This window comes from Emys orbicularis, chromosome 22 (assembly GCF_028017835.1).
Source record: "Emys orbicularis isolate rEmyOrb1 chromosome 22, rEmyOrb1.hap1, whole genome shotgun sequence".
Classification (NCBI taxonomy): domain Eukaryota; kingdom Metazoa; phylum Chordata; order Testudines; family Emydidae; genus Emys; species Emys orbicularis.
Window position 1 is genome coordinate 11,121,426 of NC_088704.1, and position 14,716 is coordinate 11,136,141.

General features: G+C 43.7%; 1 protein-coding gene across 1 annotated transcript in view; it reads right to left on the reverse strand.

The window, feature by feature from the left end:
• TNFRSF1B (TNF receptor superfamily member 1B) overlaps window positions 1–14,716 on the reverse strand; it is a 36,534-nt gene continuing 21,818 nt past the window's right edge. Inside the window, exons 3-10 of the mRNA XM_065421455.1 lie at window positions 10,269–10,397; window positions 8,818–8,970; window positions 4,678–4,771; window positions 4,370–4,578; window positions 3,449–3,526; window positions 2,756–2,766; window positions 2,025–2,271; window positions 1–302 (exon numbers count right to left, since the gene is read on the reverse strand). Coding sequence (XP_065277527.1) covers window positions 1–302; window positions 2,025–2,271; window positions 2,756–2,766; window positions 3,449–3,526; window positions 4,370–4,578; window positions 4,678–4,771; window positions 8,818–8,970; window positions 10,269–10,397 — 1,223 coding nt within the window. The remainder of the gene's footprint in view (window positions 303–2,024; window positions 2,272–2,755; window positions 2,767–3,448; window positions 3,527–4,369; window positions 4,579–4,677; window positions 4,772–8,817; window positions 8,971–10,268; window positions 10,398–14,716) is intronic.

The following is a 14,716-nucleotide window of genomic DNA, read 5'->3' on the forward strand; positions in this document are numbered from 1 at the left end:
TTAGCTATTTTTCATCCCTGCATCTTGAACACTCAGAGGAAATGGCTTTCCGTCTGGAAACAGTAAGCTTGGAGGTAAACTATCTGCAGCTTCCACTGAGATTTGAATTTCAGATTTTCTTTTCAAGGGGTTTTCTTCTTTAGAAAGGGGAATTTCTTCCTCTGTTGGAGTGCAGTAGGGAACGTTTTCATAATCCGTGGTGGTTGAAGTGGTCGGTTCCGGAAATTGTGGGTTGTGGTTTGAATTACACAGGTTAACAATACAAGTTACGTTCACCTGCGTTCCTCCACTAGCAGAATGCTCTGTGAAACAAACAGAAAACAAAACAAATTAAAAGTGGAAGAGTGAAACCTACAGCAGGATAAGATTCTTTATCCTGTTTAATGACTTAAGAAAAAATTGTAAGTTTTAAAACAGACTATGTAGATTGAATCTCCTTCCTTCTCTTACTATAGGCAGAGTTGGTAGCACCACCTAGGGTACGTCTACACTGCAATTAAATACCCGAGGCTGGTCCAAGCCAGTTGAATTAGACTCGCACGGCTAAGGCAAAGAGTCTGCTTAACTGCAGTGCAGATGTTCAGGCTCGACCAGAGCTCTGGGACCTTCCCACCTTGCAGGGTCCTAGAGCCTGGGCTGCAGCCCCAGCCTGTACAGCTACATAGCAATTAAACAGTTCCTAAGCCCAAGCAGGCTGGCACAGATCAGCCGTGGCTGTTTGTTTGCTGTAGACACACCCCTAGAGTCAAGGTTACCAAAACACTTTCCATTAGAAGGTCCTGTTTTCAGTGGCTTATAGCTTTGCCAAGCTTTAACTGTTTGGACTAAAATTTTCATGCCATGTGTCTGCCCCAGGCTGAATTTCTGGGGAAAATTTCAGCTAAAATAGTTCCACTGTTTTCAATAATTAGGTTAGGGAAACCTTAATTCTGCACAAGCAACCTTAATTCTGGAATTTCCTAACTGCTGAGTGCTTGCCCTTGCAACCTTAATGTTCTTTTAACACTGATTCTTTGGATATAATCTGTAAAGATATTGGGGCAACAAAAAACATTCAAAGTCATTGGATCATTTTTGACTCCCTGGATATTTGTTGAATTTTCCCCCCTACTCCCCATCTTATTCCCTACACTCTTCCCAGTCTTCTTGCTTTATTGCCCCCTTGTCTCCTTTTCCCACTCTCAGCAGTTTAATACCTACAGTTATGCTGCCCCCTTTGCCTGTGTTTTTTCTGGAAGATGTTAACGTCTGCCAACAAGCCGTACTTTGCTATATACACAACCAAGGACATGGTTAAAAGCTAATGGGTCCCCTTCTTTCAGGCTAAATGGAAGGAGCAATTACATGTCCCTTTATGTAGTGATAGCTGGAAACAATAGGAGGCTACCACCCAAGGCACTAGGCCACATGGCGAAGCCTGATTAGCTAAGCCATGTGATCTGAGAGGTTCCCTGCTAGAATATTGATTGAAGGTGGGTGGGGGTGGGGGTTGGTGTTTTTAGGAGAAAGCCGGCAGACAATGAGGGAGGCGGCTGTGAGCATGGCCCTGAGAGGGAACAGGGACAGAACTTGTTGGGCATGGAAATGGCTGAAGGGGCAGACTTGAAAATGGTGAACAAGGAAACTGCCTATCGTTTGATCCTAGTGTGTTCAGGGAGACAGGACTTTGTGTACATTTTTCCTCAATAAACAGGATTGCATCCAAGAAAACGCTGACTCATATCATCAATTTCTCTTCCTAACAAAAACAAACCTGCAAGGGCCCCAGATATTGGCTAACTGCTCAGGCCAAAGGAGCAACAGCCCACAACATTCTGTCCACACCCGTCCGGCGTCTCTAGTCTCCCAATCCTATTTCTTCAAGCAGTCACTCCTCCCTCCTTCTCATCGACCGTCTCCATACACTCCCACCGCTTGTCTTGTATCTTAAAATTCTATTTACATTTGTGGCACTCTCTCTGTTAAAAAATGATGATAATAAAATACCAGAGGGCTCTGGTGTTCACCTTTCGATAGACTCTTACCTGAGCTTGCAGAGCCGGGTCTGGCTCCACTGTGATGATTACAACCTTCTGAGGTCATACGTCTCTGCTGAGTTCCCTCGGTTTCTTTCTTTTCTGTGTTCTTAATACTTATTACACTGATTCTTGAAGCTGTGTTGTCCAAAGAGCTGCTGCTTGACCCAGGAGTTTCTAAGAGATGCTGCTCCTCCTGCTTAGGACTGCTGGCGCTCTGTGCTCCTGTATCTCGTGGCCTTTTGTCAGGCTGCTTCTGAGGACACAAGAAGGGTTGGGACGGTTACAGAAAATGGCAAAAGGTCAAATTTTGTGAAACTTTTAACCAGAAAAGAAGATAGTAGCTTGAAATAAAGCATGGAGCTTTATTTCACTGGTTGGGTCAGATCCTCAGCGGTTGTCGATTGGCATAGTTTCACTGACGTCAATGGAGCCACAATAATTTACACCAGGCGATGGTCTGACCCCTTATGTCCTAGGTCTGTTCTTAGGGGCCCTCAAGAAACCTTTAGTGATCCCCTGGTGATCCCACTGGCATACTGACCACCACAAGGCTATTGCAAGCTGGTGCATCTGAGGCTCTAACTTGTTCAGGGGGCAACCCACTCCCCTTATCTCTCCAGCTATATTTTTCAGCTATTCATTTTTATCATATTAACAGATATTGATCTTGCATGAATGTATAAAACATTAATTAATGAAAAGGGGCAGCAGGGAAGAAGGAATGAACGGATACTCACCAAATCTGGAGCTTCAATTGGACAAGAACCAAATCAGGTTGCAAGTGAGAAAAGAAAGTTAAAATTAAAAACAAAACACCAAATACTATCAATTCCAAAAGAGCTGCACTTTAACTAAACGGGGATATGCTGCCTGCAAGGGGTCTGCATTTTATTTTGTTCTTGTATCATCTGTGGATGGAGCAGACCTGGTCGTGTACCCGGTTTTAAAATGTTATCCAACATTTGCTTTATATTCACTCTGCAATGTGGCTAGAGTCTGGGACAGGTGCAGTAGACAAAGGGGATTCTCAAAAAATCAACTGAATTAAATAATCAGCATTCTCTAGCGGAAAGGACAAAGAGTGCTGATCACAATCAAAATCATAGCCATAATAATTAAGTAAAATAACAATTAATAATGTCGTGTAATTATATCATGCAGTACAAAATACTTTACAAACTGCAATGGCAGTTTTTGTTGCACAGGTGCTTGATTTCACGGGAACACTGGAGGCTTACAGGCCTGTGTCCCAGATACGAGGGATTATATGGGGCTTCAGCGGTGCACAGGTCTCATGCCAGCCTTCCATGCAGGGAAGAATTTCACCCCAAATACATATTGAATATTGTGGCTAGGAGACTAGCATTTGTATATCTAAGCTTATTATTCATTTAATTTCATCTGTGTTATTTTCACTCCGCTAATCTTACCTTTTTTTCTAGAAACAATGCAACAGGCAACCCCTGCAACTACGATGAGTACTAGAAACGTCAATCCTACTATTATACCTACAGAAAACAAGAGAAATAATTTGGCGGACAGATCTAAGCTGCACTGGTAAAAACACGATTTTTTATGTATTTTTTTTGTTCTCCTTTGCTATAAAAGTTAAATATCACACACATCAGTTGTGCATCTAAGTTTAACAGTGAGCGTTGGTTTTTGGCTGATAGATACAAAAGATCTTATTTTGATCTCACTTGCCTCATTAATTTGGACTTTCCCATAATTTTGAAAAGTGAGGGATGGATTCTGGCCCACACACCGCCCATCAGGGAGCCACAGTGGGCCAGGAGGAGAATTCCCCAGGTGCAGGAGAAGCATAGGGCTGACATAAGCAACCCTATGTTGCCCCTTATACACACAAAGACCTCAGCGTAAAAGGTATGCCAGGAGAAGGAGAGAGCATCCCCACGACGTTCAATACTATGGAGAGTCTGAGCTGCTCATAGGCAGCCTGGGTAAGACTGCCAGACATCAGAATGACTCCCAGGAGGCTTGTTAAGCCAGAGGCGATTTTGGCCCCTACAGCAGCCCAGACTCCAGGAATTACACCTTTGCACTTGCTTCTCCTGGGCTGCATCTCTCAGGAGACACAGCACATAAGCTGACACTGGGCCCCGGAGGAAATTTGCCAAGTCACAAGAGAGCTGCAGTGTACTAGAGCTGGGTAAATATTTGAGGGGGGGGGGTACAAACCAGTCTAAGCAAGCCCTTTTGAACTCCTCCAACGGAATGTCAGCATTGGGAGTTTGCATTTGCAAATGATTTCATAAGCGATCAGCAAAGAAACACCTATGCATCACCTCACTTCCTGAACAGAAAAAACGTGAACTTAATCAATAGCTCACCAATGGTCTGAGACACATCAGGAGAAAGGCCTTGCTGGACGGCATTGGTTTTTATTTCGTTGGTTCCAGAAACGGAGCTTTCTGCTGTAAGCTGGCCAGTGCTGGGTGTGGTGGTGTGAGGAGATGTCGCTATGACAGCAACATCTACCTCGGAGTCACCGCAGACGGTGTCACTTGTGTTGCTTCCTTCAACAGACACTGATTGACAGCTGCAAGAAACAAGAGGAGGGTTTAAAAACAAAACCACCCCTGGACACAATTACAGGCTGATGTCTTGTTAAATGAGAAAGGGCAAATCGGGAACTTACACTCTGTGCGGTTTGCAGGAGGCAGTTGAGGATTCTTCATCTGAAAAAGTGCCGGGGGGGCAGGGGAAACACTCTGTATTCGTAATGTTCGTTCCTTTAAACAAATATTTCCAAATGTTGCCAGTTAGTCACTTGTTGAGAAACGCCAAGTGAATCATAAAGTTTTAGGTGAGTCATACAGATCCTGGAAATGTTATGGAGACAGTAAACCAAAGCGCTATCTTTGACAGCCTCCCAGCCAAGCATCCCACATGCTGCCCAGTTACAGAAGGAAAGATTAATTGGGCTGTTATCTCTATGCCCTTGAGGGCTACGGTATTTTTTCAAAGGGTTACTTGGAATCAACTGGAACAGTTAAAACATGGCATTAAAAGCCAAACCCTGCAGTCTTTGCCAATCCTTAATCAGGCAAAACTCCTAATCCAGTCAATGGAGTTTTACTTGAGTAAGGACTGCAACGGTTGGCAACCGTAAAAAATTAGTCCCCACTCTCCAGCAGCCTCTTGGTCTGATGCTTTTTCTTCACATCAGTATATTCACCACCATTCTGGGGCCAATGAACATAGGCACAAAATTTAAAATACCATCTAAACCTTGATGCAATCCAAACAGTGTTTGGAGAACGCATATTTCACAAGTAGAGACAGGATCATAACCACAGCCCTGTCCACTGCCCGGCCTGAGGAAGGAAGGTTACAGAATGAAACAAAAGCTCTGCAGTATGAAGCTGCTGGGGAACGTACAGTTTAAGAGTCATGTACTACATCCCACAGTCCCACTTCAATGCCACTTAAAACAATACAGCCCACAGCAGCCGACACGGAAGGCACTATAGTGCAAGTCACTCTTAAAAATAATGAATGTCGCCATTCTAGAAACATTAACATTTCAATCATTAAGACTGAAATTTCTTCCCTGTGCAGAGACCGCACAAGGCTCACATATCACTTAATCATTCAAAAAACAGGACTTAAGTCATTCATAGGCCTTGAGCTGGCCCTCTACACAGGGATGAATTTCGCCCTAAAAGAATATTAAAATATTCAATATGGTTTTAGGGGCATTGTGCTGCTGGATGTGCCATCTCTCAGGTTGGGTTCATTAAAGATCCCCTGGAAGCTTTGACAAGATAAGTGTGTTAGCCCCAGAGTCCTGGCCACATGACTTCTCCTTAGTAATTACAGTTGACTCATCTAAAATTTCCCCTGAATTTTTTATCGTATTAGGTATTCTTCACTTTTTGTCCTGAACCACAGGGTAGCGTTGCTTTGCAGATACCCATGGTAATATGTACTTTATAAATAAATGTAGTAACAGTTGTGACTGCCATCTTCCACCCAAGATGTGGCTACATTTTACTGATGGGTGACATGATACCTGTGTGGAAACTACAATATTGTCATTTTTACTCCATCCTGACTCAGGAAGAACTCCCACTGAAAACAGAATTTCAGAAATAAATCCACCTGTTCTGAGATTTTTAAGCCATCTTGAGACAGCTACACTGTCATAGGATCCTAGGAAAATGCAGAACCATCTATAGCAGGGTGAAATTCACTCGTGTACACTGTGCAGTGGGCCACCACAAGATTTATTCTTCACCTAAATCAACCCTACACCCTGTTTTGAGATCATAATGGGATTTGAGCAGCATACAGGCCTAATGCTAACAGGCAGACTTTAGCAAACTCAGGGAGTTGGTAGATAAGGTCCCATGGGAAGCAAGTCTAAGGGGAAAAACAATAGAAGACAGATGGCAGTTTTTCAAGGAGACATTATTAAGGGCACAAGAGCAAACTATCCCACTGTGTAGAAAAGTTAGGAACTATGGCAAGAGACCAGCCTGGCTCAACCAGGAGACCTTCAATGATCTAAACATCAAAAAAGAGTCCTACAAAAAGTGGAAACTAAGTCAAATTACAAAGGATGAATATAAACAAATAACACAAGTACGTAGGGACAAAATTAGAAAGGCCAAGGCACAAAATGAGATCAAACTAGCTAGAGACAAAGAGTAACAAGAAAACATTCTACAAATACATTAGAAGCAAGAGGAAGACCAAGGACAGGGTAGGCCCGTTACTCATGGGAGGGAGGAGGGGGGAAAATAACAGAAAATGTGGAAAGGTTTCGGTTTCCACCACGAAGGTTGGTGGTGATTGGACATCTAACAGTGAATGCCAGTGAAAATGAGGTAGGCTTAGAAAAGGCTAAAACAGGGAAAGAACAAGTTAAAAATTACTTAGACAAGATAGATGTCTTCAAGTCACCAGGGCCTGATGAAATCCTAGAATACTCAAGGAGCTGACTGAGGAGATATCTGAGCCATTAGCAATTATCTTTGAAAAGTCATGGAAGACAGAAGAGATTCCAGAAGACTGGAAAAGGGCAAATATAGTGCCCATCTATAAAAATGGAAATAAGGACAACCATGGGAATTACAGACCAGTCAGCTTCAGTTCTGTAACTGGAAAGATAATGGAGCAAATAATTAGGCAATCAATTTGGAAACATCTAGAAGATAATAAGGTGATAAGTAACAGTGAGCATGGATTTGTCAAAAACAAACTGTGTCAAACCAACCTAATAGCTTTCTTTGACAGGGTAACAAGCCTTGTGGGGGAGGGGAGGAGGGAAGAGGTAGACATGGTAAATCTTGACTTTAGTAAAACTTTTGATACTGTCTCGCGTGACCTTCTCATAAACAAACTAGGGAAATGCAACCTAGATGGAGCTACTATAAGGTGGGTGCAAAACTGATTGGAAAACCATTCCCAGAGAGTAGTTATCAGTGGTTCACAGTCATGCTGGAAGGGCATAACAAGTGGGGTCCCGCAGGGATCAGTTCTGGGTCAGGTTCTGTTCAATATCTTCATCAGTGACTTAGAGAATGGCATAGAGAGTACACTTACAAAGTCTGTGGATAATATTAAGCTGGGAGGGGTTGCAAATGCTTTGGAGGATAGGATTAAAATTCAAAATGATCTGGACAAACTGGAGAAATGGTCTGAACTAAACAGGATGAAATTCAATAAGGACAAATGCAAAATACTCCACTTAGGAAGGAACAATCAGTTGCACACGTACAAAATGGGAAACGACTGCCTAGGAAGGAGTACTGAGGAAAGGGATCTGGGGGTCATAGTGGACCACAAGCTAAATATGAGTCAACAGTGTAACGCTGTTGCAAAAAAAGTGAACATCATTCTGGGATGTATTAGCAGGAGTGTTGTAAGCAAGACACGAGAAGTAATTCTTCCGCTCTACTCCATGCTGATTAGGCCTCAACTGGAGTATTGTGTCCAGTTCTGGGTGCCACATTTCGGGAAGGGTGTGGACAAATTGGCGAAAGTCCAGAGAACACCAACAAAAATGATTAAAGGTCTAGAAAACATGACCTATGAGGGAAGATTGAAAAAATTGGGTTTGTTTAGTGTGGAGAAGACGACTGAGAGGGGACATGATAAAAGGTTGTTACAAGGAGGAGGGAGAAAAATTGTTTTTCTTAACCTCTGAGGATAGGACAAGAAGCAATGGGCTTAAATTGCAGTGAGGGAGGTTTAGGTTGGACATTAGGAAAAACTTCCTAACTGTCAGGATGGTTAAGCACTGGAATAAATTGCCTGGGGAGGTGGTGGAATCTCCATCATTGGAGATTTTTAAGAGCAAGTTAGACAAACACCTGTAGTGATGGTCTAGATAATACTTAGTCCTGCCTTGAGTGCAGGGGACTGGGCTAGATGACCTCTCGAAGTCCCTTCCAGTTCTATGGTTCTATGAGTGACACATATGGAGCAAATCGCAAAACAGAGCAAAATAATAAAGCAAAGAGTGGAGAGAGATAGGGAGAGCTTTACTGAAACACGCAACTGTGAGAAGAGGGGACCATATATCCTTCCTCCACCCAGACAACTCTATTGTGACTCTTAATGCTGTATTTGGTGCATAGACACAGTTATGATGGGTGCACTAGAAATACCTAAGAAAGTAATTTAGGCGATCGGAGGAAAATATTTCTGTAATGTATAGTGTGCAGGGTGGATCAGCAATTATTTTTATGGGCAGACAAGTAGCAAAAATACTCGTGCTTCATCCAATAATTCTTTGTACATGGAAACTGCTCATTCAAACTTAATTTACCTGGTTTGGAAACGCCATAGCCTTTTCTACATGTCTTGTGTGCTTTACACAACAGGCAGCGACCGTGACTTTGTTTTGAAGCACAGTAGGTGTTGGCTGAGCAGCTGCAGATTCTGTCTTGGGTCCTTGTGCATTCATGAGTCTGCACGAATCCTAATTCCAAAAACAATAAAGCAAGTTGTGATGATATAAGGAAGAATTAAAGTGACAGTCCTCACTACTGTTAGTACATAATGCAAGTGAAGGTCAATTATTTTGCAGCAGGTGACTAGCAAGCTTATATTCCTCTTCGAAGGAAGAGATTTTGTGATGAGTTTTGCCGTTGTGTGCACATTTTCTGAAGAGTGACCTCTCTCGTACAGGCACAATTTGCATTTGCAAAATTTGCACTTAGATGTGGATCCCCACAGTTGAACTGCAGCCATAAATCTAAGCTCTTGTGCCTCTGATTACCCAGTTTTCAATACAAAGAGAGGACAGGACCCAGAACAGCTGAAAATATACCTCACGGAGAGAGGAAAATATACTATTTAATATGGTGCTTTGAAGGGGCCGCCCAGACATTTTTCACATAGTACACACAGCTGAACCCCCTCATGTCCTCCCCCAACCCTCGTCAGGGCTCCCCACTGCCCCTCTCCTGGCTGGGCTCCCCTGCACGGGACCTCACCACCGCTCCCCATAGTTGTAGCAGTCTTGAGATTGTCATTGAGCGAGTCCTGAGGGCTCAGCAGTTGCTGGAAGTGGGATGAGGCTGGGCAGGCCCCCGGGGAGGAGCCCTGGTGTAGGAGCTGGCCTCACAGCAGCAGCAAGGAGGAGAAGCGCCAGCTGCCCCAAGGCCCACACAGCCCCTCCTGATCAGCACTGCGGCCCCTGTGCACCAGGTGGCAATGCCACTCGCTCCGTTTTGGCCCCGCCCATCATGATGGAGGGGCCGTGGAGCCAAACCTGAGTGGGTAGTGCTGCTCCTCCTCAGCACTGCTGTTGGGCAGCCGGGGCAGGAGTGGGGGGGGGGGGGGCGCAAAACTGAGTGAGGGGCCTTGCAACCTGCCGCATTGGGGGTCACAGTGCTGTTCAGGAGGGGCCCCGAGGCTCTGCTCAGATGATCCTAGTGCAGCACCAGGGCTCTCCCTCGGAGACCAGACCGGCCTAGGAGCAGACCACTAGTACCATTTTCAGGCAATACATTCCTTCTGGATTGTGCTATTCATCTAGAATGAACTTCACCTCTGAGCAGATGCCCAATGCAAAGCCTATGCACCACTGCTGCCTTCACAACAGAGCTGAAGTGAGACTTAAGCGGTGCACAGGCACCTTTGTGTAAGCTCTCAACACAGAGGTGAGTGTCACCTCTAGAGTATCATTTAGATCTATCTTCTCATTCTCAGCATTCCTAAAACAAAACAGAGCTGGCAAAGGGATAAGCATCCCAGGCAATCACTTCGGCATACCGGTATTGCAGCGGGGTGAGCAGGCAAGACAGCGCCGAGCTCTGTTCCAGACTGCTGTATACGTATTTCTCTCGCATGGTGCACATTCTGTGTCAGCACCGCTACTGCAGCTTTGAAGCACACGGTAACCTGCAAAATAAACAATGAAAATGTCTGCTTGGAATGACTCAGTAGGAATTGCATCTTGTAAGTTTCGTTCATAGCTGTGGCACCGATTTCCCTTCATCGTCATCCTGTTTGCTCGTTGATTAAAAGAAACATGAAGAAGTTTTGATAACCACAACATAGATGTTAAAATAATGGTGAGACTGAGACATTAAAGGATACAAGCGAAGAAATGCCACAGCAACCTCAACTCCTCATCCTCTTGTTCCTAAATATTGCACCAAACTCTGACCTAAGATACTTCTTATTTTTTATGGCACTTGGATACCAAGCTGATAAGTATCTTAGAATTACCACAGATCCACAGATGAATATACTCAAGTCCCATTGATTTAAGTAGGAGTTGCAAACATTTACTCAAGGGCAGAGTTTGATGATCTATGCTGTGTAATACAAATATTTGGTACTTTTCAAGGATCTCAAAGCACCTTACAAATATGAAAGCACTGATTTAGCAAAGAATTTAAGCCAAAGACAAAAGCTTTGTATTCAGAGTGCGTGTGATCAAAAGGATCACAGACCAACACAGGGCCGGCTCCAGGGTTTTTGCCGCCCCAAGCAGCCCCCCCGCCCGCCAAATAAATTAAAAAAAAAAAAAAAGCCGCAATCGCGATCTGCGGCGGCAATTCGGCGGGAGGTCCTTCACTCCGAGCCGGAGTGAGGGACCCTTCGCCGAATTGCCGCCGAATATCTGGACGTGGCGCCCCAAGCACCTGCTTGTTAAGCGGGTGCCTGGAGCCGGCCCTGGACCAACAGCCGTCTCAGCCACAACATGGCAGCCATGTGAGAGAGGTGGAAGAACTGGATGGAATATTTGGTGATACTGGACTTCTGAAAGGAGATCCAGTAAAAATAACCTTAAAAGACAATGCTGAACCATACAGTGTACATACACCTCACAGGATTCCTAGCCCATTACTTCCTAAAGTGGAAACTGAGTTAACGAGAATGCAGCAGATTGGCATAATGGAGACAATCTCTGAGCCAACAGCAAGGTGTGCCCCAGTGGTACCAGTTATAAAGAAAAATGGGAGAATACAAATCTGTGTGGAACTGAAAAGACTTAATGAAGCAGTTGTGAGAGAACAACATATCCTCGCAACATTGGATGTCTTCCTCTCCAAAGTGAAAGGAGCTACAATATTCTCCAAGCTGGATGCCTTGAGCGGATTCTGGCAAATCCCTTTAGCCATAGAAAGTGCTAAACCAACTACATTTATCATACCCTTTGGGAGATTTTGCTTTCAAAAGATTACTTTTGGGGATTACCAGTGCACCTGAAATTTTCCAAAGAAAGATGGCAGAACTGTTAATGAACACAAATGGAGTTGTAGTTTTCATGGATGATATTTTGACGTATGGCTCTTCGATGGAAGAATACAATGAAACCATCAACAAAGTCCTAAGGGCTAATAAGTCAGTCTAGACACAAATGAAACATGGAAATGTGCGTTTTCCACCTACCCTAAATGAAGTTTTTGGGACAGACAAACAAAGATGGAATCACTCCTAGCCCTGAGAAAGTAAAAGCAATTCAAGAACTGAATGCACCAGTGAATATACCAGAACAGAAACATGTACTGGGCGTGGTAAATTACCTTAGTCAAAACCTGCAAGAGCTTTCTACAGTGACAAAACCACGGAATGAACTGTTAAAGTCCAACACATCTTGGTTCTGAGGGGGGAAAAAGGGAAATCAAGACATTGCCTTCAACTAGAGAAATGATCTCAACAGCTCCAGTTCTCAAGTACTATGACGTGTACAAACCCACAATCGGGGTCAGTGCCAATGCAGGCAGCAATGGCTTAGGTGCAGTATTGTTGCCACATCACAGCTCTGAGTGGAAGCCAATTGCATTTTACTCTTGCACACTTACAGAAGCAGAAAAAGAATATGCACCGATTGAAAAGGAGTGCCTGGCAAACGTATGGACTTTTACAGCTATCTGTGTGGATTGGATTCGTTTACACTGACGACACACCATAAACTGCTGTAACCCTCATCAGTGGAAAAGTCCTGGATCAAGCACCCTTAAGATGCTAACGTCTATCAATAAGGTTAATGAGATTTAACCCAATTGCTAATAAGTTCTGGGGCAAAATCTGGTCGTTGCAGAACTCTGTCACGGAGCGCAGCTTTGCACTCAACTACCCGTGAGTTCAAAGATGCTGTAACGGTGTACATGGAAGCTGTGAACGCATACAGACCAGTGTCAGAAAAGGACTACACCAGCTACAAAAAGCAACCTTGGCAGACATGTAAGTCTAGGAAGTTCTAAGTTACACTGGAGCTGGCTCGCCCAAGTATCTAAAGGATGCTAAGGAAATGACAAGAGACTACTTTGCAGTGCGCAGACAATTAAGCAAGTCAAATGGACACATGAATAAAGGCAATTGCATCGTAATTCTAAACTAAATGAAAGGAGAAATCCTAAACCTCATCCACGAAGGACATTAAGGATTAACTAAATACTGTGAACAGCCAACCAGAGGGTATTGTGGCTGGGCATCAGCAAGGACAAAGAATGAAATATGTGCCTGCAAACATTGCAGAACTAACACACCAACACAACACAACACAAAGAACCTTTAATAACAACACCTCTACTAGAGAGATCTTGGAAGAGACTAGCTGCAGATTTATGCAAATTCAGAGGACATCATTACCTGGTCATCGTGGACTATTTTTCCAATAGAAATAACGTACTTGAAAGATATAACATGTTGCAGTGTTGCTGAGAAAACTAAAGTGCCCTTTTGCTCACTTCAGTATTCCAGAACAACTCGTCATGGGAAACGGATCACAATTCATTGCAGCAGAATGTGAGTCATTCCAAACAAAATATGATTTTGATCATATTACTAGTAGCCCACATTACCCACAAGCAAACGGAGAGGCTGAGAGAGCTGTACAGACAGCCAATAAAATCCTACAGCGGGAAGATTCATTCCTTCCTTTTCTGAGCTACAGATCAACACCAAGAGCTGCTACTGCATATAGTCCAGCACAACTCCTGATGGGAAAACAGCTCAAAACTACTGTTCCAACTTTGGGAAAGAATCTATCTCCAAAGGGGCCAGACGTGAAGAGGTAGCGAAATTGGATACAAAAGGCTAAGAGAGCTTGCAAACACTTTTACAACAGATGTCACTCATTAGAGAACTGCCAAGTCTAGAACCTGGTAACCACGTTCCTCTCAATCTGGGGGGGAAGAAAGGGAGCAGGGGGAAATGGACAACTCCAGCTGTCGAAAAGAAAAAAGAAAAAAATCAGGTCAGATCATATGTAATCAAGACTGACAGTGGAGAGTTCAACAGAAACTGTTGACATCTACAGTCTGTTCCTCAGAAAGAACAATCAACAGAGCCAACTCTACAGATGGCAGATGCAGAACAAGACGACTCAAGGATTCGAAACAGACCACAGCAGTCATTGCAGCTAATGAATCGCCAGATGACGAAGTTGCTATGCATTCAGGACATGTAATTAGAAAACCAACACAACTCAGAGACACTTAACAGATTGTTCCATATTGAACTTCAAAACCAGTGGGATAGAGTAAATTTTGTAAAATGGTAGGAATGTAGAACTTAAAGGGAGATGAAATGAAATGCTAAATTGTATTATACTAGTTAGCCACTAGGTGGTGTTGTGTGTGGCATACAGTAGAACTTCAGCGGTACCAGCACCTCAAGAATGGAGGTGGTAAGACTCAGCATTGACTTAATACAGCTTTGAAACTTTATTTTTCACTCCATGCATCTGATGAAGCAGGTTCTAGCCCACAAAAGCTTATGCCCAAATAAATGTGTTAGTCTCTAAGGTGCCACAAGGCCTCCTCGTTGTTTATGCAGAAGGAAAATGCTGCTTTTAACCATCTTAATTTAAATGAAACAAGCACAGAACGTTTCCTTACCTTGTCAAATCTCTCAAACTCTCCCTTTATTTTTTTAGTAATTTACGTTTAACACTGTCTGTATTAACACGGTCTAACAGTCTGTATTTGCTTTGTCCTCTCTGCGGCTGCCTGATTGCGTACTTCTGGTTCCATACGAGGGATGTGGTTGACGGGTCAGTTTGAGGCTCTACTGTACCTTATTTCAGCTAAACTCAGCCATACAGACAGAGCACTGAAGGATTTTATACTGAACACCTCTGGTGTGTATCACTCACAGGGAGGCTCTGTAGCCAGTCCATATCTGGTATAGGAGCACGGCATACAGGAACACGCTGGAGGACATGCTTGCTCAATGAGAGGAAAAATGAGGCCCCGCCAAGAAAG